General features: G+C 39.9%; 1 protein-coding gene across 4 annotated transcripts in view; it reads right to left on the bottom strand.

Annotated features, from left to right (window-relative positions):
* The window catches only part of GNG2 (G protein subunit gamma 2), a 113,587-nt gene that overhangs the window by 43,410 nt on the left and 44,212 nt on the right, over positions 1–25,965 (bottom strand). The window contains exon 3 of one of the 4 annotated variants that reach the window (XM_038544708.1): positions 5,375–5,469. The exons of the other annotated variants lie outside the window; for them this stretch is intronic. Coding sequence (XP_038400636.1) covers positions 5,445–5,469 — 25 coding nt within the window. The 3' untranslated portion in view covers positions 5,375–5,444. Of the gene's footprint in view, positions 1–5,374; positions 5,470–25,965 lie in introns of those variants that run through there. 4 annotated transcript variants of the gene reach the window in all.

The following is a 25,965-nucleotide window of genomic DNA, read 5'->3' as shown; positions in this document are numbered from 1 at the left end:
ACAGTTGTCCCTTTACGGCAGCTATGTAAGATAGCTGGAAAGAGAAACAACCCACAACCCAGTATCTAAGCCAGCTTACTCGCTAGGTCTGTCATTCAGGTGACTCCTGATTAAGAAAATAAGCCCAATTCATTTTAAAGAGATCTAATTAATACTCTGACATTACTGAGTCATTTGAAGTTCCTAGGATTTGGTCCTAAAACCCCTAATGTCAGTAGTCCCACTTGCTTGTGAAATGCTTCTATTCCTAAGAGCTTCACATATATACAAATGACAGAACAGGATATTTAATAGAAGTCTTTTAAAATTACTAAAGCTATGATTTGATGAGAACAAAGAATACATGATTTATATGAGTCAATGGTTCAGTTCATACCAGCTACTGTGATAGTACAAGGTTGAAAGAAGGCAAACACCCAACAGGGGCTTCAGAGAAGACTTGGTTTCCATGAAGTATTGTGGTGTCATGGCAAACACTTAGGATTCTACTGACACAAAGGGATCAGTTCATCTTTCTTACTATCATTTGCAAAGAACACTGGAATACTTGGTTTCAAAAACTTTCAGTCTTCCTTTACATAACAGATCATTCTTCCTTAACATCTGGGTGGCCTTATTTAATCTAACTGAGCTATTTAACAGAAATCTTGCCAGCCCTCTGGCACTACTTTTCTATCAAATATCAATGCAGTCTAGAGACTTGTGTGCCAGGCAGTGCTGGAGGCCAGGGAACTAGACATGAGCTCAGTGTTCAAGGAGCTTATTCTCTAAAGGTAAAGACTGACCCATAAATAGGCAATTGCAACATGGTGTCTTATGTGTTAAAATAGGAGAAAGCTCATGGTATGATGGAAGCTCCTAGGAGGGGCATCTAAACCATTTTTTTTTCCAGAAAAAGAAAAAAAATAGTTTATAGTACTTCTGTGAAATATAGTGATCAATTAGGTTAAATAAGATATTTCTCTATAAGTAGAATGGTGGTTGCCAGGGGCTGGGGTAAGGGAAGTAGGGAGATGTTGGTCAAAGGGTACAGCATTCAGTTATAAGATGAATATGTTCTGGAGATCTAACGTACAGCATGGTAACTATAGTTAACGATACTGTATTATGCACTTGAAAGTTGCTGAGATGTATTATGAGCCACTAAATGCCAACAAATTAGGCAATCTGGAAGAAATGGATGCATTCCTGGAAACCTATAAATTACGAAAACTGAAACAGAAAGAAATAAAAAACCTGAACAGATGAATAACCAGCAAGGAAATAGAAGCAGTCATCAAAAACCTCCCAAAAAAATAGAGTCCAGGGCCAGATGGCTTCCCAGGGGAATTCTACCAAATATTTAAAGAAGAAATAATACCTATTCTACTGAAGCTGTTTCAAAAGATAGAAATGGAAAGAAAACTTTCAAACTCATTCTAAGAGGACAGCATTACCTTGCTCCCCAAACCAAAGACCTCATCAAAAAGGAGAATTACAGACCAATATCCCTGATGAACATGCATGTTAAAAATACTTACCAAGATACTAGTCAATAGGATCCAACAGTATGTTAAAATGATTATTCACCACAACCAAGTGGGATTTATTCCAGGATGCAAGGGTGGTTCAATGTTCATAAACCAATCAATGCAATAGATCATATAATAAAGAAAAAACCATATGATTCTTTCAATGGGATGCAGAAAAAACATTTGACAAAATATGGCATCCTTTCTTGATTAAAACTCTTCAAAGTATAGGGATAGAGGGAACATATCTCAATATCATAAAAGCCATCTACAGAAAGCCCACAGAGAATATCATTCTCAATGGGGAAAAACTGAGAGCTTTTTCCCCTAAAGTCAAGAACACAACAGGGATGTCCACTCTCACCACTGTTGTTCTACATAGTACTAGAAGTCCTAGTCTCACAATCAGACAACAAAAAGAAATAAAAGGCATTCAATCTAGCAAAGAAGAAGTCAAACTCTCACTGTTCACAGATGACATGATATTGTGTATGGAGAACCCAAAAGGATCCACCTCCAAATTGCTAGAAGTCATATAGCAATTCAACGATGTGGCAAGATACAAAATCAATGCATAGAAATCAGTTGCATTTCTATATACTAACAATGAGCTGATGAAAGAAATTAAGGAATCAATCCCATTTATAATTGCACCAAAAACCATAAGATACCTAGGAATAAACCTATCCAAAGAGGTAAAGGATCTGTACTCTAAAAACTACACAACCCTGATGAAAGAAACTGAGGAAGACACAAAGAGATGGGAAAACATCCCATGCTCATGGACTGGAAGAATAAATATTGGGAAAATGTGCTACACAGAGCAATTTACACATTCTATGCAATCTCTACCAAATTACCATGGACTTTCTTGACAGCATTGGAACAAATAATCTTAAGATTTGTATGGAACCAGAAAAGACTCCAAATAGCCAGAGAAATGCTGAAAAAGAAAACTAAAGCTGAGGGCACCATAATGCCTGACTTCCAAGCTGTATTATAAAGCTGTGGTCATCAAGACAGCATGGTACTGGCACAAAAGAAGAATAGAGAACCCAGAAATGTACCCTCAACTCTATGTTCAACTCATCTTTGACAAATCAGGAAAGAATAGCCAATGGAAAAAAGACAGTCTCTTCAACAATTAGTGTTGGGAAAATTGACAGCCAAATGCAGAAGAATTAAACTGGCACCATTCTCTTACACCATACACAAAGATAAACTCAAAAGGGATGAAAGATCTAAATGTGAGACAGGAATCCATCAAAATCCTAGAGGAGAATGCAGGCAGCAACCTTTCTGAATTTGGCCACAGCAACTTCTTACAAGATACATCTATAAAGCCAAGGGAAATAAAAGCAATAATGAACTATTGGGACTTCATCAAGATAAAAATCTTCTGCACAGCAAAGGAAACAGTCAACAAAACTCAAAGGCAACCTACAGAATGGAAGAAGGTATTTGCAAATGACATATCCTATAAAGGGCTAATATCCAAGATATATAAAGAACTTATCAAACTCAATACCCAAAAAAACAAATAATCCAGTCAAGAAATGGGCAGAAGACATGAACAGACATTTCTCCAAAGAGGACCTACACATGGCCAACAGGCATACGAAAAAATGCTCCTCATCACTTGGCATCAGTTTGTATTTGAAATACAAATCAAACCCACAATGAGATACCACTTTATACCAGTAAGAATGGCTAAAATTAACAAGACAGAAAAACAAATGTTGGCGAGGATGTGGAGAAAGGGGAACCTTCTTATATTGTTGGTGAGAATACAGCTGGTACAGCCACTCTGGAAAACAGTGTGGAGGTTCCTCAAGAACTTAAAAATAGAGCTGCCCTGTGACCCAGAAATCACACTACTGGGTATTTACAACCCAAAGATACAGATGTAGTGAAAAAATGGGACATCTGTACCCCAATGTTCATAGCAGTAATGTCTACAATAGCCAAACTGTGGAAGGAGCCATGATGTCCTTCGACAGATGAATGGATAAAGATGTGGATATGGAATATTATTCAGCGATCAGAAAAGATGAATATCCTGTCATTTACATTGACATGGATGGAACTAGAGGGTATTATGCTGAGTGAAATAAGGCAATTGGAGAAAGACAATTATCATATGGTTTCACTCATATGGGGAATATAAGAAATAGTGAAAGGGAACATAAAGGAAGGAGGGAACTGAGTGGGGAAATATTAGAGAGGAAGACAAACCATGAGAGACTCCTGACTCTAGGAAACAAACAAAGGATTGTGGAAGGGGAGGTGGGTGGGGGGGATGGGGTAACTGGGTGACAGCATTAAGGAAGGAAGGCATGTAATGGGATGAGCACTGGGTGTTATATGTTGGCAAGTTGAATTTAAATTAAAAAAAAAAGAAATAAGAAACAATAAAGATATTTTTTTAAAAAGAAAGAGAGAGAGATCTTAAATGCTCTTAAATGCTCTCACCACATACACACACACACAGGTAATTATGTAAGGTGATGGAAGTGTTAACTAACCTTATTGTGGTAATTATTTTGCACTATGTACATGAGTCAAAACATCGTATTGTACACCTTACACTTACACAATGTCACATGCTAATTGTATCTCAATAAAGCTGGAGGGGAAAAAAGAAGAATCTGGTGCATATACAGTCCCTGTAGAAAACAAAATAAGCACTACTATGAACATGCTTTGCAATTCCTGTGTAAGGAACACTGTGGAATCACAATTTGAGCCAATGACATAAAGAATCTGACCTGACTGACTTCAGAGGTCTGATGTTATTTTGTTATTCATCTAATGGCAGCTGGGTCTTAATCGAACTGGAGACTCTGAATTATAAAAGAAAAATCTGAGTTTGAATAATTTTAATGCTATTAAACTGAGAAAGGGGAATAGAGAAGAGAAGTATAGTGATTGTAATTCAAAATGACATCAGTTCCAGATAAACAGGAGACATCTGATTCCAGACAAAATTATTTACCATGTTGCGGACTGCCGATGCACTCAGATGGAATTACCTGACCAAATGGAACTGCTAATGGTCAGGGGAGACAAAAAATGAGAAGACCAGCAAGCCCAGGAGTGAGGAAAGACTTTTCTAATTAATGGCCCAAAGAAAGGAACTGGTTGAGGTGTGTTTGGCAACTTCCCTCAATTTAGACACTCTCATCTGCCTCCCAGAACTGCCTCTTTCTGATTGATGAAGAGCTTAGGAAAGGTATCCACACACTCCAGTTATTATTGATCAGGCCATAAGTAAAAAGTTGTTTTAACATGAATGAGTTCTGAAAATAGAGAAATGCAAATATCTGGCACCATACCCAAGTATTTTCTGAAAAAGACTATTATTATCTTTTGGTGACTTTGATACCTAGACTATAAATGTTAGTCTATTTTCTATGGACTTAAGAAAAGTTGGTTAAGGATCACAAAATAATAATCTAATACAGCATAGGGAACAGAGTCAATGATATTATAATTGCGTTGTATAGTGACAGATGGTAGCTCTGCTTATGGTGTAGTACAGTGTAATACATAGACTTGTTCAATCACTATGTTGTACACCTGAAACTAATGTAACATTGTATGTCAACTATAACCAAATATTAAAAAATAGAAATCTATGGCAGAGGACCATGTTGGAGACACCCCTCTGTGGCAGCAGTGAATTTGGGGTCTGTCACGGGGTGCTGAAACATCAAACTTTGGCCTTCATTTCTGCCCACTGAATCAGAGCAAATTAGTCTAGAGTTCATTCTTGAGTCAGATGTAAAGCCTTTGCCTTTCCCTTTACATGTGAATCTACTTTTGCCTTTAATTTCTATGACTTGTTTAGAAGAGAAGAGAGCATACTTTTAGAAGTTAAGGCTTAAATTCCACTATTTTTCTTTGCTCTTCATGACTTCTCTGTAAATAAATTTAGATGTACATGTCTTGGTGAAGCCTGGAGGTAGAAGCAAACACAATGTCAAACTGATGATTTCAGAAGATTTGCAAGACAGCAAAACAACTCAGTGTAACTTATCATGGCTAACAAGCAGATCTGAGAATTCACTTATTTAACAAAAGGGGATGCTTCTTTAAAAAAATGGACACTTTAGGGCAGCCTGGGTGGCTCAGCAGTTTAGCGCCTGCCTTCAGCCCAGGGCATGATCCTGGAGACCCAGGATCGAGTCCCACATCAGGCTCCCTGCTTGGAGCCTGCTTCTCCCTCTGCCTGTGTCTCTGTCTCTGTGTGTCTCTCATGAATAAATAAATAAAACCTTTAAAAAAAATGATCACTTTACATTTTCAATGTCCCTAGACTTCTGTTCTTCCCAAATTTTTATTTAGCTTTAAAAAACAAAACAAAAAGGCAACTAACTACATTCTTGGAGTCTCTTCCTTTTTGGCCCTACTCCACCCACCCTCACCTCTCCAAGTATACATAAGGCTTCAAGTCAAGTCCTGTATAAGAGAATTTGAGCATCAGGTCCCAAAGAAGAGAGTGTCCTTTGATTTTCATAGAAGCAGATTCCATAGAAACGCTTCTTGTCTTCTGAAGGTTTTAATGCCATTGATTGGGAGGAAGAAGACACGGAATCTGTCTAGTTCTATAGTCAGCACTACCTGATTTCAGTTGGATCTTCTCCATACACTAACTGGTCAAGTTACTTACATACTCAGCCTCAGTTTTGTCACTTGTAAACTGGGGGTATTATCATACCTAGTTCTTAGTGCTAGAATAGTGCCTCATTCATAGCACATGCTTAGTGCATGTACACAGTACATACACAGGACATGGTATAGGGTTGCTGCCATTATTAGACGATGCACACCAAACATGAGACAATGGGCAGGATTATCAGAGGTAGACAAGAGCATTATATATTTTGAAAGCTAAGCAGGACTGGTGTTTACCTTAAATTATGTACAATTTTGGCAGATCCTTATTTTGAGAAACATTACACTCAGAACCGCATAGTCTGTGTGTTGGGGGTTGCCTAACAATTGAAGATGAATCTCTACTATTGACGTTTTCCTTGATAGCAGCTGGGGCCATCAGGGTGTAAGTAAGCCCTTGTCTACTCCAAGGGCTCCTGTGCTGAACTGCAGAACAGAACTCTATTCTGGCATTTTCTCACCTCTTTTCTCTTCCTTCTCTCCTCTGATTCGTAATACTTTCAAATACCGAAGTCCATCACTGAGGTAACGCTGTGGGCCTGATCTTCCCAAATGTATTCTATTTTAAAATTACTTCTCCCTGTGCCACTCTTCTTCATCTGTTAACTAATCTCAATGAAAATGTGTTAATAACCATGATGACGTACCTCTAATCTCAACTAAAAGTACTGAGTGGTGACAGATATTTAAATAGTACTCTATAACTTAATAGAGGTTATCCATGTAAATGATGTCACTTTGATCTCATAGCTGTTCTTTGATGGCAAAGCAGATGCTAGCATTAGCATTCCTATTTTCAGATTAGGAAACTGGGGCTCAAATGAATGAACTTGCTTTCTCTAGTCTACAAAAGTTGTGACCCTAAATTAGGAATTCACAGTTTCTTTTTTTTCTTTTTAGAGATTTTATTTATTTGTGGACAGAGAGAAAGAGAGAGACAGAGAGGGCACAACAGCTTGCGAACAAGTAGGTAGAGCAGCAGGGAGAGGGAGAGAGAGAGAAGCAGGCTCTCTGCTCAGCAGGTAGCCCGATGTGGGGCTAGATCCCAGGACGCTGGGATCATACCTGAGCCAAAGGCAGATGCTTAACTGACTGAGCTAACCAGGCACTCCAGGAACTCACAGTTTCTGATTTGGTCTGTGAAACCAGTCAAAACAGAAAGCTAGTTAGGTAATTAATTAGATAAAGCTAATAGGGTAATTCATACTAAAATGTGAATGACCAATAGCTTAAACCTACCAGGAGACATGTTTTTAAAAAGAAAAACCTGAAAGGCTAATAAATTTGTAATTATAGAACAAAAGTAAGGGTGGGGAATTTAAGTATCTTTGGGCAGAGAATCTTTTTGATTTTTGTTGTCCATTCTTGTTGACCTGTACGATCATCTATATAAGTTGAGATGCCTCAGAGTATTTGCTAAAGCTGAGAGAAGAGAGTAAACTTATGCTACTCAGGAATCTGTGGGCCTTTCCAGTCACAAGCAAAGTCTACATCCCATTTTTATCTTAAATCTGTATCTACTTTGCATTTTATTCCATGTTTACTTTACTATAAAATAATTTTTAAATAAGGTGACATTTTTACCATATTAATCCTGGTATGTGGTTGCATTCTCCCAGTTTAAGAAGGCACTATGAGGGGCACCTAGATGGCTTAGTGGTTGAACATCTGCCTTTGGCTCAGGTCATGATCCTAGGGTCCTGGGATCGAGTCCTGCATCAGGCTCCCTGCAAGGAGCTTCTCCCTCTGCCTATGTCTCTGCCTGTCTCTCAGTGTCTCTCATGAATGAATAAATAATTTTTTTTAAAAAAGGAAGGCACTATGAAATCCATTTAGAGTCTCACAAGCAAATGTCTTTTCACTTAAATCTAAATCACACACACATACACATACGAGTACAGAATGGAAAAATGTAAATGTGTTTGCATACATATTCTTGTGTGTATGGGGAAAACAGAAAGTCACCGTTTGATTTAACAGTTTCAAAAATGTTGTGAATCACTAAGCCAACCCTCTCCATCCTTTCTACAGTTCTTGATTTTCTCCAGGCTTGATGACCTCTACGTAATTCTAACTTATGACCCAAGACCAAGAGGAACTCTTTGCCGACGAGCTCCGCCTGACTCTGGGCACCATCCTGATGGCTTCCACAGGAAATGCAACACTCTGGCTTCCCTGGCAGTGCTCTGCTGGCCTGCAATGGAAAGAACCCTTGGGTTCCAACCGTTTCCTACTTAATGCCTGTTATTTTCTCTGCCCCGTTGTTATTTTTAAATAAGGATATTTTGTGAAAAAGAAAACCACCCTGTACATGGGAAAGCATAAAGCAAGTTATTTGGCAGGAAGAACTGCTCTGCTACCGTCTGTTGGCCTGTTGAAGGCTGAGCTCCCGGGGCCCCTCTGAGTGACTCTTGCGGGTAGCACCTCCCCTGCCCCGCCACCCCCACGGCAGCTTGGAAGTGAGCAGTTGCAGACTCTGACTGGGCTCCATTGAGCCGTCCCACCCGCGGCTGCTCAGGAAGCACATACCAGCAAACAGAATGAAAGGGGCCTTTATAAACAGGAGTCGGTTATTTCTTAAACAGACTCCCACATAAAGACTTTTTTGTTTCTTACTCTTTAGGAAAAACTGAGCTCCTTCAGAGCAGTCTTTGGAGAGGGAGGAGAAACTGAAGATGAGGAGGAGGCTCCATGGGGGTATGCTCCTCGGCCAGGGACAAAGGAGGGGCAGTGCCAAGTGTCAGACTTCTGGTAAAACCTCCAGTGTCTCTGGCTGACAGGGAGTGGGGTCAGGGCTAAGAGGCATTGGCTGCTCACAACCCTTTTGGCTCTTCTCCCCCAGAATGGGAGCTACCCACACAAGGACCATTTAGGAGAGATTCTAGTGCGCTGGCCTCCAGAAAAATGCCTGGGAACGAGGTTTTTCCTGAATAGACTCCATTTCTTGTCTTTTTCTTCTACTTTCCTTTTTATCTAAAAAGCTACATTTTCTATTTCATGAGTTCATAAGCAATTTCCTTCCCGTCGTACTCTCCTGGTTTCTCTCTCTCCTGCTAAAGAAGCATCATCTCCTAAACTATTTCAGACATCCCCAAATCTGAGGGGTATGGAGGAAAAAGATCGAGGTTACAACTTGCGTGTTTGTCACATGATTATGCACACACATACACAGAAAAGAAGGGGATATGATGTCTCATTGATTTATTGTTTAAATATTTAATAAGAATTTATCATAATGTAGCTGAATCCAGGTGGTACCTCTACGGGAAAAGCCAAGGAACACAGTACAAAGGAAGGTTCATTTTGTGCTTAAGTAACCAATATGCTTTAGTTCCTATTCCATAGCCAGCTCCAAGTAAAAGCTGTCTTATTTTTGTGCGATATATGTTAGTGTATTTATTTATTTACTTACTGATTTTGAGAAGAGTCTGCAAAACACGAAGTAAATAAGCACTCTCTTGGGGACCACGCCAGACATGAACAACTGCTCTTTTATTTTTAGAAAAGACTTTTGTGTAAGTTGGTATGGATAGATATTTTTTCAAATTGGAGTTCAACCTTAGGCTCATCTTATAAAGATGAAACTACAACATCTGCTCTTTTCTTGGAATGAAGGAGATAAAAGTCAACATTGTATTTATAAGTGCTCTCCATTGGGACTTAACATCTACATAAGAGCAACCAAGAAGCAGAGTTAACAGAAAGCTGCTCTCTGCAGGGTGGAGAAAGTGTAGCTCTTTGCCAACATGCATGATTATATCTTGGTCATATGGCCAAATCTTAGGGCATAGCTTCGGCAGGTGTCTTTGGCACTGTTAAGTAAGAATGCTTTAGGCATCACTTCTATGCCACTGTTCCCCCTGTCCCTCTGGCTCTTTACCCCGTAGCTTTGGTCTCTTCCTTTTTGGGAGAGAGGTGGGGCTTGTTTTGTTAGTTTTAAAAATAATACAGTATTTCTGATAAGAAAGTGATAAAAATTTGATTTGCTTTTATGATTGAGATAATCATCGCAAAATAGCCCAATGTATGGTTAAAAACAAACAAGCCTGACTTTTCCTCTCACAGATCAAAAAGCTCCCTTGATTAATCCTAAATACCTTTAATCAGAGGAAATTCAGTGTGTGCAGGATTTATACCATTTTCTTGATGTTAAGTACTAAAAAAGACATGGTTCTAATAAACCCGGCACTGGGCTACGGTTCTGGCTCTAATCTCCTAGAGGATGTTACATCTTATAGGAAGATTTCAGAGGAGATTGGAAGAAACCAGTCATGTCATTACCGTCTGACAAATGGGATGCAATTTTCCTGTGCTTTATTCCTGGGGCTGCGCAAGAACCTCTATGGAAAAATTGCTCCTTCTCCATCCCTCTTCCCAGCAGTGGCTGGGGTTCACTGGGCATTGTGGTGACCGTGTATTTTTGACTTGAGGGCATTTGGGGACTGCTTCTACTTTGATGGAAGAAATTTCAGAACAGAGATATCATTTTGAAGAGGAAGGGGGAGGAGATGGAGATATGCTTCCTTGCCAAAGGGCTACCAAAGGTTTAGGTCAAGTCCATTAGGCAGGTATTTCCTAGCCACCATCTCATCCTTTCTAGTGACAGCTGTATTTTCAGCAGGCTCTGCTCACCTGGTAACCAACCCAGCCCTGAACAAGCCGGGCTCTATATATAAAATCAGAACTCCAGCAATGGGTGAGGTTTGAGCCTTATAGCCAGAGAACTGAAGAACACCTAGGCATCCAGGTAATGTTTCCTGCATTCTACCTATGTGGCTGGGCCTTCTGCCAGGCCAGAACTTCCTCCTTGAATCTTAATAAACACTATTAAATAGGAGGCAGCTTTCAGCTGGCACATGACCCTGGAACCTTACGCTATTCTCTCCCTGACACCCCCTGTCCATCATACTGCACACCTGGTGTATCTATACCAACCTGGGTATGGTTCAAGGTGGCCCTGTACTGATCCCACCACATTGCATGCAGCTAGGTCTCCCTGGGCCCCACTCTTCTGCTCCTGGCTTCCTCCTCTCGCTTTGGCCATCAATGAAGATGCAGTAGCTACAAATCCAGTTTTCCCAAGAGAGTGTGTTTAATTTGATTAATTTCCATTTCTTTCTTTCAGAATTATTTTGGTGGTGAAATGTTAACACTCTAAGATGTTATAACGTCAGCATCCTAGTGATTGAAACATGAAATAACAGCACAGAACAGGTCCTTGTGGGAAGCCAATGTGCAAATTTTCCCACCATGTTCTGCCAACGGTACACTGTTCTCAACTACTCCATTTATCTCCAGGGGGCAAATAATGGATATGTTCCAGCACCCACTCAATTTCTGTGTTTTCTTCTGGCTAAAATAATAATAGATCTAAAATATGACTTTCCATCTAAAATTAGCCCTTGGTTAGACACTATCAGCTACCATTAGACACAAAGAATTTTCCACAGAAATGAAATGATTATGTAGATGGAATGATGCATAATTTCAACTGCCAAGTCAATCATTTTTTATGCATTTGATGCCTTCCCTATATAGTACGCTGTACAATAGGGAATAAAGAAATAAACAAAAAGAGATTCCTGTTCTTAGGGAATTTATCTTTGAGGCTGACTTTTATACTCCTTTATAGTCCCATTGTATCCTTTGTATTTCTAATGCCTCTCTCTCTAAAAATGATAGTAATTATAGATTTACCTTACAACAAATATTGTTGCATCTTTTACCTCCTGCCATACTCCCAGGAGAACAAAAAAGCCAGGGTGTGGTGCTCTTTGGTGTGTTTCTGCCTGAGAAAAGAGTATAGCAACTATTTCCAAAGTTCTCAGCACATACTCTTAATTCACATAGATAGGCAGAAAAGAACATCTCATGGTAAGTATGTGCTTTTTCAAAGAACTAATTTAAAGCAATGCCACTTTTTTTTTTTCAAATGACATTTTGTTACAAAACATTTTAGAAAATTATCCATTTTCTGTTGCAGAGCAAATCTTTTAAGAACCTAAAATTTATAGAGGAAGGGTTGTTTTGTTTTGCTTTTAATGAAAAGTCACATTAGCTCTGGCTAGAGGGGAAGACATCAGTGAGCGTTGGGGTTTGCTTGAAAGGTAGTGTGAGCCAGACCCCATATTGAGAAGTCTTCTGTGGGAGAGAACTGGTAGCTTCTAGTATATTATATTTATATCCATTTTCCCTCTAATTTTCTATTTCTCCCAAGTTCAATCTTTTCATGCGGCCTCTCTAAATCTATCCTATATCCTGAGAGCAGTTTAGGTATCTTTGGTGCATTTGTTTACATTCTTTATTCTATTTATGTTATTTGAGGCAATAATACCTTATAAGGAAGAAAACACATTATAAGTCAGGCATAATTATTGATTCAAATGTGTCTTTTCCCCTCAGAGCAGAGACGCAAGATGATTAAATACAAATTTCTCAAAATTGCATTCTTTTTTTTTTTTTTTTTAAAAAGATTGTATTTATTTATTCATGAGAGACAGAGAGAGAGAGAGGCAGAGACACAGGCAGAGGGAGAAGCAGGCTCCATGCAGGGAGCCCGACGTGGGACTCAATCCCAGGTCTCCAGGATCACGCCCTGAGCTGAAAGCAGACACACAACCGCTGAGCCAGCCACCCAGGCATCCCCACAAATTGCATTCTTATCCATGAGCCTGTTAACTGCCTTTATAATGCTCTTCTCCTTTAAGGACAATGTCCTTATTCTAAGAAAAGAACAAAGAAGATGAAAGGGAGCATAGGGAACAGATAATTAAACTGATGAATACATTTGATCTCTAAACATGGCTAACATGTCTTACTAGCTGAGGCAAAATGGTCAACACTTTGGGTTACGTACTTTTCTGGCAGGGTAAAGGCAAAGTAAATTTTTAAGTAGAAAGAAATGCCCCTGAAATCAAGTCCAAGGAAGAAGTCATGAAGGGACAGGCCCTTTGGCCCTTTCTGATGGCAGCATGCAGGGCAGTAAGGCATGATACCAGTTCATGCATATCTTTTGTCCATTTCCCTTGCTTTATCATGAGATCCCAACCACATTATCTTCAGGTTTCTCCCAAAGCTGAGAATGTGTGAGTGACTCTGGTCAGCATTAAATACCAGTTCAAACCTACACTATCTATACTTAAAACACATACACGCACACAAAAACACTTCAAACAAAATCTGATCAAGTTAACTAGCCCATGGGAATCTGTCCAACAAGTTTCACCAACTAAAATCCCTCTCTGTCAGTGGGCCTACCACATCAGGGCCACGAAGGAGCTCCCTTAGACTGCTTTAATTAGGTATTTCACTTACAAATGAATTAATTAGTGATAAGCACCTGAAACACATTACTCATGTGGTCTATTTAAAGCTTTAAATAGATAAAGATTGCTGACATCTTCTTACTATCAGATAATGTTACACAGGGGCTTAGCATACAAGATGATTTACCAAACCTTTTCCTAAAATCATCAGCATTTATTCTAACCCCTCCTCCACCCTGGGTTCCCTAAACAGGGAGAATCCTTTAGAAAGATTCAGGGAGAAAGGAAGAAAGCATGATTTCTGTGGACTTAATGAAGCTGCCCAAGATAGAGGTCTTCTTCCGTTTTCCCTTGGTCTGATGTCTAGTTCATGTTGCCTAATGTACCTTGTGTGATGGCGCCACCATGTATGGCAACCTGTCACTGGAATAAAAATAGTGACAGACCCACACAAGAGCCAAGAAAAGGACTACAAAGTGCTTAAGTACCTCCTGCAAAAGTAAATAAAAAAACAGCAGACAAGCAAAAACCCTTGAACCTTGTACAGTGACTCCCAGTATTAAGCATACAAGTAGAAATTCCTACCCAAACCCAGCTCAAAGAGGTTTACTAAATATGGCAGATTGGGGAATACAAAACAAAATACACACACATATATATATATAATGTTTGTGATGACTTTGTATCACAAGGTATCCTTTGTGGATACATCCTTTGTATCACAAAGGATGACTTTGTATATTCTTTATAAAACTGACTCATGCAAATTAAAAAAAATCATTTGGTTATTTGTGGAGAGAATATGGGCCTAAGGATAAAAATATGTCAAGAAATGAAATGAATTATTGGCATTGATCTTTACTGAGGAAGCCACTGGAGAGATTCCAATTGAAAATAATCTTGCGACAGAGAAATGTCTGAACAATGAAATCAAACAATGGTAAATGTGTACCATATTCTTGACCAGACCGACTGACTAACTGCATCGAAATAAATTACCAGACCAGGATAGTTCTACTCAAGAGTTTAAAAATAAAAGTGAAATTGTGGAAGTATTGGCCAAAGCACTGTTAAAAATCAGTAAATGTGTAAAACTCCTCAAAAGTAGGCAAATTTTAAAGGTGGTCAAAATTTATAAAATCAGAAGTAGGAATAAAGCCATCAAAGGTTTTTCATTATCTCCTGTTAAGACACAGGACATACTCTCTGGAAATCTCTAATTTTAATTTCCAGATTAAAGGAATACATTTCCATTTGATGCCATGGTTAATAGTGGGAAATACAGAAAACAAGTTATGTGGAGATACGACATATATAACATTTATTTTTCATATAATAATGACTTTTTCCTGATTATAAAATAATCTGTCACTTGAAAAAAATCTATAAAATTTAGAGGTAATATAGGTAATATAATTTGTAATCCTACTATCTAAAGATTTTAGTGCTATTCTTTCATATATATATATAAATACATAAATGAAAAAATTGTCTGGATATGTGTGCATATATGCAACATTTCTGTTATTGTTGAATCAGTTTCAAGGAAGTATATGTAGTACCTTGATCCTAATATTAGATTTATGAGTGCAATTTAAAGGTTGCAACCTTCACTCCCACAGTAACTTTGATTTCTGTGACAGTAGAACAGCCAGGACATTTCTTCATCTGGAGCATCTTTTTCCATTTGTTCACTCCTCCCTACAGCCCTTCCATGTCTCGGCTGCTCCCACTGGTGCTATGGATGATGATGGGGAGGCAAACACCACTAACCCTGTACCCTCCCATCAGTAGCAATTGTATTTTTTTACTCCTTTCCCATAAACCTTATTTTTAATGCTTTTATTTCCCCCAATTTATTTTTTAAAATTGCGAATGCACAGAAAAGTTAAAATAAAACAATGAACACCCATATACCATCGACCTAGATGTGACCATCATCACTTCTGATTTCTGCCTCCCAACCACCATTTGAAACGAGGTAGCAGATGTGATTAGACTCCATCCCTGAACATTTTAGCGACAGCATCACTCTGAGAGCAGAACTACGCGATCACAGGTTAAGATAACTCCCAGCAGAAGTTAGTGAGCTTCAGCAGTTTTACCTAAATATTTATTTTAGCTTTTCCTAGGCAATCTCCCACCTCAAGGAAACAAAACCAAACCAAGCCAGGTAACTTAAATGTGGATTGCAGTATTTAAGATATGGATGACACTTTGTCTGGTGTAAGGTTTTTGTAAAGGACTGCCCACATGATGTTGTTCCCCAGTGTGATGACTTTGGCCTTATATTAGAATCATTGACATATTAGAAGAAAGAATCTAGGCTGGTAACCCTGCAGGGAATAACTTCTCTAGAATGTCAGAGTTGGTCAATCATGCAATTTTCTTTTGAGATTTTCACTCAGGGATTTCTGGTTTGTCCAAAAAAGCCAGGCAGTAATGAAAGTGGACAGGACTCAGCCCACAAGAGGGGCTTTGCCCTTGGCATGGTGGCAAGTACCCCTGGACAGACCCCTGGCCAACCTTCACTAATCAGAGCAGCTGTAGCCACAGCAGAAAGTGACAGTCTATCTCTCATGTAAGTGGGGTCAAGCAGTTTCGGTATGGGGTTTAACATTCAGGCCAGACCCTGTGTCTCAGTCTGAGACACTGGAATTGAGGGATTTGAGAGTGGGGGTGAGGGGGTAGCGGTGGTAGGTGGATGGCGGAGAGGCTCACAGTCCAGTCCAAGGTCCAAAGGAATCTTAGTGTTCTCATCCCCCCCTTTTCTGGCCATTATCTACTGTATTTCTCTCATTCTTTCCTCCCTCCCCAAGAATAGCGACAGCTGACATTTGTATAGGATTGATAGACAGTGTAGCAATGCAGTGAAGAGCCTGGACTCAGAGCGCAACTGTCCAAGTTTGGGTTTCAGTTCTGTCCTCTCCTAGCCAGGTGATCTGGGGCATCTGGAAAGGGGGGCAGGGATGATGAGAATAATCACACATACCTCCTGGGATCTTGGAAGATTAAACATGTTAATACATTCAAGGCACTTAGAACGGTGCCTGGCACTGTAAGCTGTATTTTTAATCTACTAAATAATCATGTTAAACAGAGGCCTTTTCATGCCTCAACTCTTTTAATCCTCACAAAACCTCCACAAGAGGAGGCTACCATTATTCCCATTTTACAGATGAAGAAAATGAAACTCAGTTAAGGTCATTAAATCTACAAGTTTTCCCAGATAGCAAGTGGGGGGGGGGGGCAGGATGTGAGTTGAGACAGGGCTTCTCCTAGGCCACATGCTTAGTCACGTGGCTCTGTGGTCCCCCAGATCAGGATACAGGAACACGAAGCTATGCTAAGGGACTATCTCATTCTCACAGGGCTAGATGAGCATTCCCTTCCCCACTGCAAAGCAGAACTCACTCATTTTCCCCATCCCAAACATACACACATGCAGTTTTTATAAAGCTTGACATTAAAAGCATGACGTCAAGCCATGTTATATTTTACACAATTGCGAAAGCTGAAGCTGACCAGGATGGAGAGCATCACTGACAGGTCCTTGGCCCAGTTCCCAAGGCCCTAGCCACATTTTCTTCTTACCCCCAACTGCATCGCTAGACAAATGCTGGTGCCAGAAGCACAGCTCTCCACTCTACCCCTCTTTATTAAATAATGGCTCAAAACCGACTTGAGCAGCAGTGACGCATTTCAGAAGTTCAAAAACTAAAGGCAAAAGGGAGGAAAAGTAGGTTGTTCTGGAAGCTCTGCCAGCTAATTCCATGTAGACAGATGACCCATATTATGTCAATTATGTGCTGCTTTAGAGGCATGCTGCAGTGGGCTTTTTAAAACATTGAACATTGTAAGGTAACGTGGAGATGGATTAAGGTTTGATGAATGCACTAGGGCCTTTCCTCTGTAATTCAATTAATAGAACCGGGCATGGACTTTCACTGGAATCCTCCCAGGCAGCCTCCAGGCAAAGTGGGGCACAGACTTGAAAGTCTATGAGGGGAAGAAAGGTAGGTCCTGGCAAGGCTGCTCAGCCCCTGAGCATATGCCATGTGTATGACAGGTCCCAGCCCAACAGCACTGTGCCTATGAAAACCAGGTAGACACTGAGGTACAGGAGGTGTATGGCTAATGGAGCAGAAGAGTTTCTTATCCAGCTGACACTTCTCCCTTCCAGCCCCATGTCCATCACTTTCCCCATTCTCCTCTATATCTGCCTGTACAGCATTTCCATATGCTGAATTCCTTTTTCAAACCGCCTCTTCTAACAAAATGTATAGGACCTGCATGATCTAGCTCTGGGCCCTTTCTTCAGCTTCATCTCTTGCCCGTGACTCCCTCTGGCCACACAGACCTTTACAGTTTATCAAACAACTTAGCTACTTCCCTCAAGTCCTTTGCAAGCATGCTACCTGTTACTTTGTCTTCTGCCCAGTGTGATTCTCCCAGGGTCTCTCCTACTGACCTCAAGCTCATCCTTTATTTTTTATTTTTTTAATTTAAATCCATCTAATATATTATTGGTTTCAGAGGTAGAGTTCAGTGGTTCATCAGTTGTATATAACACCCACTGCTCATTCTATCATGTGCCCTCCTGAATGCCTGTCACCAGGTACCCCACCCCACCCCTACCCCTGTCCCCTCCAGCAACCCTCAAACTCATCCTTTAGATTGCCACTTTTAGGACATCTGGGTGGCTCAGTGGTTGAGGTCTGCCTTTGGCTCAGGGCATGATCCCAGGGTCCTAGGATCGAGTCCTGCATTGGGCTCCTTGCAGGAAGCCTGCTTCTCCCTCTGTCTGTGTCTCTGCCTCTCTATCTGTGTCTCTCATGAATGAATAAATATAATCTTTAAAAAATAAAATAAAGTAAAATAAAATAAAATAAAATAAAATAAATAAAATAAAAGGTTGTCACTTTCCTGGCTCCCTGAAATATTGCTCACCCCTAGATATAATTACAGTTGGTAAATACATATCATAAACCACATGCGCGCGCGCGCGCACACACACACACACACACACACACACACACACATATATATAATCACAAAATTATTTGAATATTGTCTACCTTCTCCACTGACTGGCAGCTCCATGTTGGTGCTTATTTTGGCTCCTGATTCTATAACCAGGGTCTAGGATAGCTTCTGGTCTACAGTGGGTACTCAATCATTTCTATTTGTTGAATGGGCTCATGAATGAATGAATTCCATTCTTTCAGAGTTTCAGTCTCTTCAACTAATATTACCTTTGCTTGCACATGAGTGACTGATGTCAACATTACTTTTCTAAGGCAATTTGTGTGCAATTTAAAGAATCTTGAATCCAAGGTGTCAGGCAAAGCAATGGTGAGATTCTCAGGTGGGAGGCTGTTGAGAAGAACTGGGGAACCTGGATTTTTCTGATCTATGTCTGGTCTGTTCTATTCCTTCCTTCACTGATGCATGGTCAGACATCTGAAGACATCAGAGTCATCTTATTAAGAGATAAACAGGGCAAATATCCCCAATGTTCATACTCAAGGCAGAGAAGCCACACTGGGGGGTCTAGTGCTGTGTGAGCTCTGGTGGGGCTGCTGCCACCTAGGAATCGACCACTCACAGGATCCTCTTCATTCTCCTGATGACTGCCTGATCTCACAGTAGCCTTCCTCCCCACCACCACCTTTTTTGACTCTGAGGTTTCTCTGCCAAGTACACCACCATTGCCTTCCTCAAAACCACATCAAGGTGTAGCAAAGTAAAAATAATGCTGACAGTAGATGGCAGGTGTTTGGTATACTTTTGTCACAAAATATTGTAAATACAATATTTTTAGTAGACAATTCAGTCATATCTAGTTGATTTTTAATGCCCATCCTTTTTCACTCAAGAATATACTTTGAAAATTTGTTCTGAAGGATTTTCATACAGCATGCAAAGATATATATACAAATATGATTTTTATTTTGCCCAAAAATGGGGTAAAAACTCAACATCCAACAGTAGGAATTGGTTAGATAATTCCAGAACACTTATTCTATTTGCTACAATCATTTAATAGAATATTATGCAGTTTATACAAAATGAATGTATATTCTGACTTCAATATCCTGTTAAGTTAAAAAAGATTCAGAATATAATTTTTAAAAATAAATATATTTCATAGTGATATATAAATGCATGTTATAAATAGTGGTTCTAAGGAGTTCACGTAAAACTTTAAATTTCTGTATCATACACTAGTGTCTATTATTTACAGTCTTTATAACTACATTTTACTTGAAAAGAATAATAGTCAAGTTTATGTTTTCAAACAAAGATATGAAAATTATTTCAAAGTATGACAGGTCATTATTATTAACTTGATCAAGAGACTGTCCTTAGACTTACAAAGAAGGCAACTATTCAATCCATGATTTCTAGGAAAGCTAGTCATTTGAACCTGTGGTAGGCAGCCTCCAGGATGACCCACAATAATTCCTGCCCCCTGGTACTCATATTCTGTGTGATCAAGAGAATGTGGCAGAACTGATGGGATGTTACTTCTAAAATTAGGTTATAAAAGACTAAGGCTTTGGTCTTGCTTTCTCTTCTTCCTGGATCACTCACTCCAGGGGAAGCCATGTCATGAACAGCTGCATGGAGAGGCCCCTGTGGTGATGAAGTGAGGCTTCCTGCCAACAGCCATATGAATGAGCTTGGAACTAATCCTTCAGACCCCGTCAAGTCTCAGATGACAGCAGCCCTGGCTGACACCTTAGTGGCTGCCTCATGAGAGCACCTGAGCCAGACTCCCCAGCTAAGCCAGTTCAGGATTCCTGACCTACAGAAACCATTACATAATAAATGTTTGTTGTTTGAAGACACCTGTTTGGATTAATTTTTATGTAGCCATAGATCACTAATACAGGACCTGATCTACTATATAATTTTTAGCGCCTGTCTTCTAATCTACACAAACAGCCTTTTATTTATTTTTTGTAAAGATTTATTCATTTATTCATGAGACACAGAGAGAGAGAGAGAGAGAGAGACAAGAGACATAGGCAGAGGGAGAAGCAGGTTCCTGGCAGGGAGCCCTATGTGGGACTCGATGCCAGATTCTGGGATCACCCCTGAATGGAAGGCAGATGCTCAACAACTGAGCTACCCAGGCGTCCCCACAAACAGCTTTAAAAAAAAGGATTTTATTTATTTATTCATGAAAGACACAGAGAGAAAGGCAGAGACACAGGCAGAGGGAGAAGTTGGCTCCATGCAAGGAGCCCGATGTGGGACTTGATCCCAGGACCCTGGGATCACACCCTGAGTCAAAGTCAGACGCTCAATCGTTGAGCCACCCAGGTATCCCCAAACAGCCTTTTAAAGATACCATCTTTGTGCTCTAAACTTAGTTTCGCATTGGTAAGGACCAGCAACTAAAGTTAGTATAGGGCATATTGTCCTGTACTCAAGAGGGTATCACTAATAATGAGGAGTGGGGACTGAATCCAAGGGAGGTCACCAGAGACACAGGACGCTGGAACTGATAGGGCTTCAAACCTTCAAATTAAATTCCTGTGTTTTACTTCTGCCTTTTTCTCTTTTAATCCGGTCCAATCAAACCATTACGTCATTGACCCAGGCAATGGTTCATATTAAATGTCACAAGAGATCACCGTAATTAAGAGAAAAGGACAGCAACTGAAAAGCTGCCCATTATTTCCTTGCTAAGTGGGGTCTCTGATAAAAGAAGAAATGGACCCTTTCACAAGTAGGTTTAATTCTTCATGCCAAGCACAGAGAAGGAAATGAGCTTTCATTGTCGTAGGAGACTTTTCTGCTATACTGTTGGTGAGTTTTCACTCAAGACCCTTGGTTTTTAATCGAGCCATGAACATCTGTTTAAATTCTAGGAATGGCTTTTATTTGCTATTTTAAAATGGCTTGCACATGAATTGTACATTTTTGTGTAACTGGAAAAAAAAATGTGTGCTTTGGACCACCACCTCGAAATCAATGAGAGATCAGGGAGGCACAGCCAGCATGTCCAAGGAGAACCAGTCTCTCCCAAGGCACCACTGATTCCCTGCCAGCTTGGTCCAAGGAGACTTGGCAGTGACCACCAACCTGAATAAACTCTGAGCTGGTGTGCCTCTATCTCCATAAAGCCATGGAGTCCTTACAAGGAGCTCTCAAACAGGGAGCATGTAAGATACATTCTACACATACGTGTTTTTCTATTTTCACAAATATAAGGAGATGCCAGTGTGATCATCAAATGCAAATTCATTTAAAAGCACTCTTCAAGTAATAGCTTTCTTAACCAATGGATATATTTTTTTAAATTTTTATTTATTTATCATAGTCACACACAGAGAGAGAGAGAGGGGCAGAGACACAGGCAGAGGAAGAAGCAGGCTCCGTGCACCGGGACCCCGATGTGGGACTTGATCCCGGGTCTCCAGGATCGCGCCCTGGGCCAAAGGCAGGCGCTAAACCGCTGCGCCACCCAGGGATCCCAACCAATGGATATTAAAAGTACAACTTATACACTGAGATTTGTAAAATTTTACTTAAAAAAAAAAAAGACTTTTCCAATTGACATGTGGAGAGCCATTGTTCTGGAGATGCTACAGGGAGACCAGGGACATAAAAAATTTCTCATTATCCACTGAGATGTAACTGCATTCTAATTTCATTTCACCTACTCCCCAAATGTGAAGATGAATCATACATTGATTAAACAAATCATGCTTTATGTACAGATTTACATTTATAGAAAATACATTTTAAGCAAAAAGAAGTCTCCTTATACAGTAAGAATGGCATATAAAATATGTCATTATTTCCAGTAGGTCAAAAACTTTAATATGAAATGATAAAATTTGGAAGAGGAAAGAAGTAATAGAGCAAAGCCCTTGAGGCCAGGTGGTGGGAAAGGCAGGGCGTAGAAACCTCTGCCCCATGTGGAATATTCTAGAAACTTCAGTAAACAAGTAACAGCAATAGTCCCCTCTGAGTTTCCTGGCTTAGAAGAGTGAGTGAAGAGGAACGTTGTCTGCCTTAGGTCTCTCTCATACTTAACGGCACTGCCAAAGAACACCCCCTCTGTCAGTAAGAGTGACCCTTTTGTATGGCATATTTGGCCTCCATTGCTCCTGAGTCTGTCTACAGTTCAAAGTGAAAAAGCAAAGGTAACTAAAATGAATTCAATTTCTCTAAATTTATTTTTATCTTAATTTTTCATTTATAATCTAAAGATGTGTTCAGAAAAACTCAGCTAAAGCATGTAGGGGAGGTACTTAGGGTGAAATTTTCATTGCAATGTTAACCTAAATAACTAGCATTTTTATTTTAAAGCTATCTACCCAATATCACTTTTAGTTATGTGGTTAATAGTCAGAGATGACAAACCCCACAAAGAGAAAAAACCTTAGCTACCTCACATTGCTATCTCAGAATTTAAAATAGTTAAAAATTGTTTTTATAAGCAAAACTTTTCCTTCCTTCCTTCCTTCCTTCCTTCCTTCCTTCCTTCCTTCCTTCCTTCCTCCCTCCCTCCCTCCCTCCCTCCCTCCCTCCCTTCCCTTCTTTCGGTTTTACTTACCTATTCATGAGAGACACAGAGAGAGAGGCAGGGACATAGGCAGGGGGAGAAGCAGGCTCCTTGCAGGGAGTGCTGCGCAGGACTTGATCCCTGGATCAAGTTGAGCAGACGCTTAACTGCTGAGCTACCCAGGTGTCCTAGCAAAACTCTTTCAAATGAAATATTACTAAATCCCAAGTCTCTGCCGAAAACAATAACAAAGTTTTCTAAAAACTGGGGATACAGGAAGAGGAAAATAATTATTCTGGACTAACTACTTCCATAATGGATGATGGAGTGATTTAGGAGCATGGCTGCAGTGAGCCCTGCCAGGAATTGCAGAAAGCATACCATCTGCCCCTCACTTCTTCCCGCTCCCATAACAAGGAATTTACAGTGAGAATAATAAACAAGATGGTAAAAGAAAAGCATTTTTTAATGCAAATGTCTTCACTGTCAAGTTCCATCAAAATCCATCATATCCAAATCATTGTGTTGTATTGTATGTGTCCCCAGACAGTTGTGCAGTCAGGCACTCATTGAAACCGTGTGAAGATGTCTTATATTATCAATGGGCATAAAGTGCTTTCTGAAGAATAATGTTTTTAAGAAATGAAATTGATCAAAAATGTTCTAAGACATAAACATGGCCCTGAAAATCGTATTTGCCTTTCACAATTGATGTGGAGGCAGATGACTTTGAGAGCCTAGGTTTGGGGCATGTCTTAGGAACATGCAGAAGTCAAAAAGATTGAAGTCTGTTTGGTATTTCTTTAAAAATGTTTTTTGGTGTGCGTGTTTCCTAATCACTGTATATAGCTTTTTTCTCTCTCCTAGCAGCAGAGTGAAAGAGGGATGTGCTCTGAGCAGCTACAGTGTGGGAGGCCCAGGCTCCCGTATGGATTGTGCTCCAGCAGCCAGGACAGGATGGTGAGTCTTTCCAACAACATACCTTGTGGTGGCCTGAGTCACAAGTGAACTCCTCTCACATAGGCTGTGCAAGATGGTAAAGCGCTTTTATCATTCTTTTCTCCTCCTTTTTCTGCCTTTCTTCCTACATTTTGAGGCAAAAGCTAAAATTCATTTCCCTGCCTTTCTTGCAGCAAAAGTACATCACTCAAGTAGCTGCCTGGATTCCATAATGGAAGCTTGAAACATGGAGAACTGGGGATGGTGGATGTGGGTGGTGGTGGCAGCTGCTCCGAGCTTTCAGAGACAGCTGTGGTAGCGGTTCCAGCAGCAGCATCCAAGTGCCCACCATCTGGGTGGCAGCTGTGTGAGCTACAGTGCTTACTCCCAGTAAAAGCAATAGTGACATCTTCTCTGGACCAGCTCTGTGGTATGATTTGGGTATTATTTCTGACTATCAATCCTCCACATATAAAGAACCCCCACCTCTCCCAGAGATTCTATGATCATTGCGTATCTTTCTGATAAAGTCCTTCTGTGGTAAAATTCACCCTAGTTATTACTGCTTATAATTAAGAATACCCACAGTGCATAGAGCTGAGGAACAGAGCACAGCTCTCTGTGCTCTGAGGTTTGAGTCTTTTTACATCCAGCACAGGCTATCCAATTAGGATTTAGGTCACAGGCACCCTGTCACCATCTGAGTTCTTCCCAAACCAAAGAATTCGTAGTTGTCGGTTTTTGATCTTGTGGAGTCTTAAGGAATACAGGATACATCTACTAAGGTTCCGCCATCTTCTTAGGATTTATTATGCAGGTCTACACTACTCAAATGATAATATTCATGTTGATCTTGGAGGAAAAAAGGGATTGAAAGTAATCAAGGTCTAGAACTATGTGTGTTCACTACCGAAGTAAAACAATTTACCATAATCTAAAAACAGATGTCTTTTTCTGCCTTGCCCAAGTTTTTGTTTGATGATATTGGACCAGATGTGAACACATAAGTTTATGCTCCCACTAAAACCACAGTCAATTCTCATTATTCATAGTAGTTGTGTTCTATAAAGTTACTACAAACAATGAATTTGCAAATGCTGATTAGCATTGCATCTAAGGAAAATACAGGGCTAGGTTCCTGGGAGCCTGTGGTCACGATACTCGGTCAATTGATAATATATAATCTTATTTTATGTGTATTTCTGTTTAAAGACACCTTATTGAAGATATTTTTAAGACACGTTAGGGGCACCTGGGTTGCTCAGTCGGTTAAGTGTCCAACTCTTGACCTCAGCTCAGGTCTTGATCTCAGGGTCATGACTTCAAGCCCCATGTTGGGCTCCACACTGGGCGTGGAGCCTACTTAAAAGAAAAAAGACACTTTATTATTGATTCACTAACACTGAACACTGGGCTGACAGCACTATAACTCATGCCTAAACAAAGCTTACCTAGCACATATATTTTCTCCAAAAGGCACCTCACACACAGCCTTTTGACACTTGCAAATGCTAGACAGCATGTTAACACTATGCATTGGGGGCTATTCTAAACAGTAAAATCACCATTAACAACAAAAAAAGGGCACAATTATATGAAAAACATGGTACTAAGTGGACCATGGAAAGAACACTTATTTATAGTATGAGAGCTAAAACAAAAAGGCAGAATGTTGCTTTGGTTTGACTTCAGCTGGGTGTATGTATGTTGAGCAACTCAGTATTTTTCACTCTGTTTATGCCTGAAAATTATCATGGAAGTATCATGAGGACTGACTTAGGGATTACAAATAAATTTTAGTGAGTAGGCAAATTCACAAATATGGAATCCATGAATAATGAGGATTGACTGTACTTTGTTCACAAAAATCTTTCTGGATACCATGAACTGCCTTTGAATATTGTTACTGCACACCATCACTTTGAAGTTCATCAATAAATCTTTGAAGTTCATCATAAATCTTTGAGGAGCAATGTAAATTGCAGAGAGAAAGCAATCTTCAGAAAATATATTTGGGCTTAAATATTAATGTGCTAATGATGATTTT

Source organism: Canis lupus, chromosome 8 (genome assembly GCF_011100685.1).
Source record: "Canis lupus familiaris isolate Mischka breed German Shepherd chromosome 8, alternate assembly UU_Cfam_GSD_1.0, whole genome shotgun sequence".
NCBI classification, from domain to species: domain Eukaryota; kingdom Metazoa; phylum Chordata; class Mammalia; order Carnivora; family Canidae; genus Canis; species Canis lupus.
Note: the sequence above shows the minus strand (reverse complement) of the source record. Positions and strands in the feature narration are given on the sequence as shown.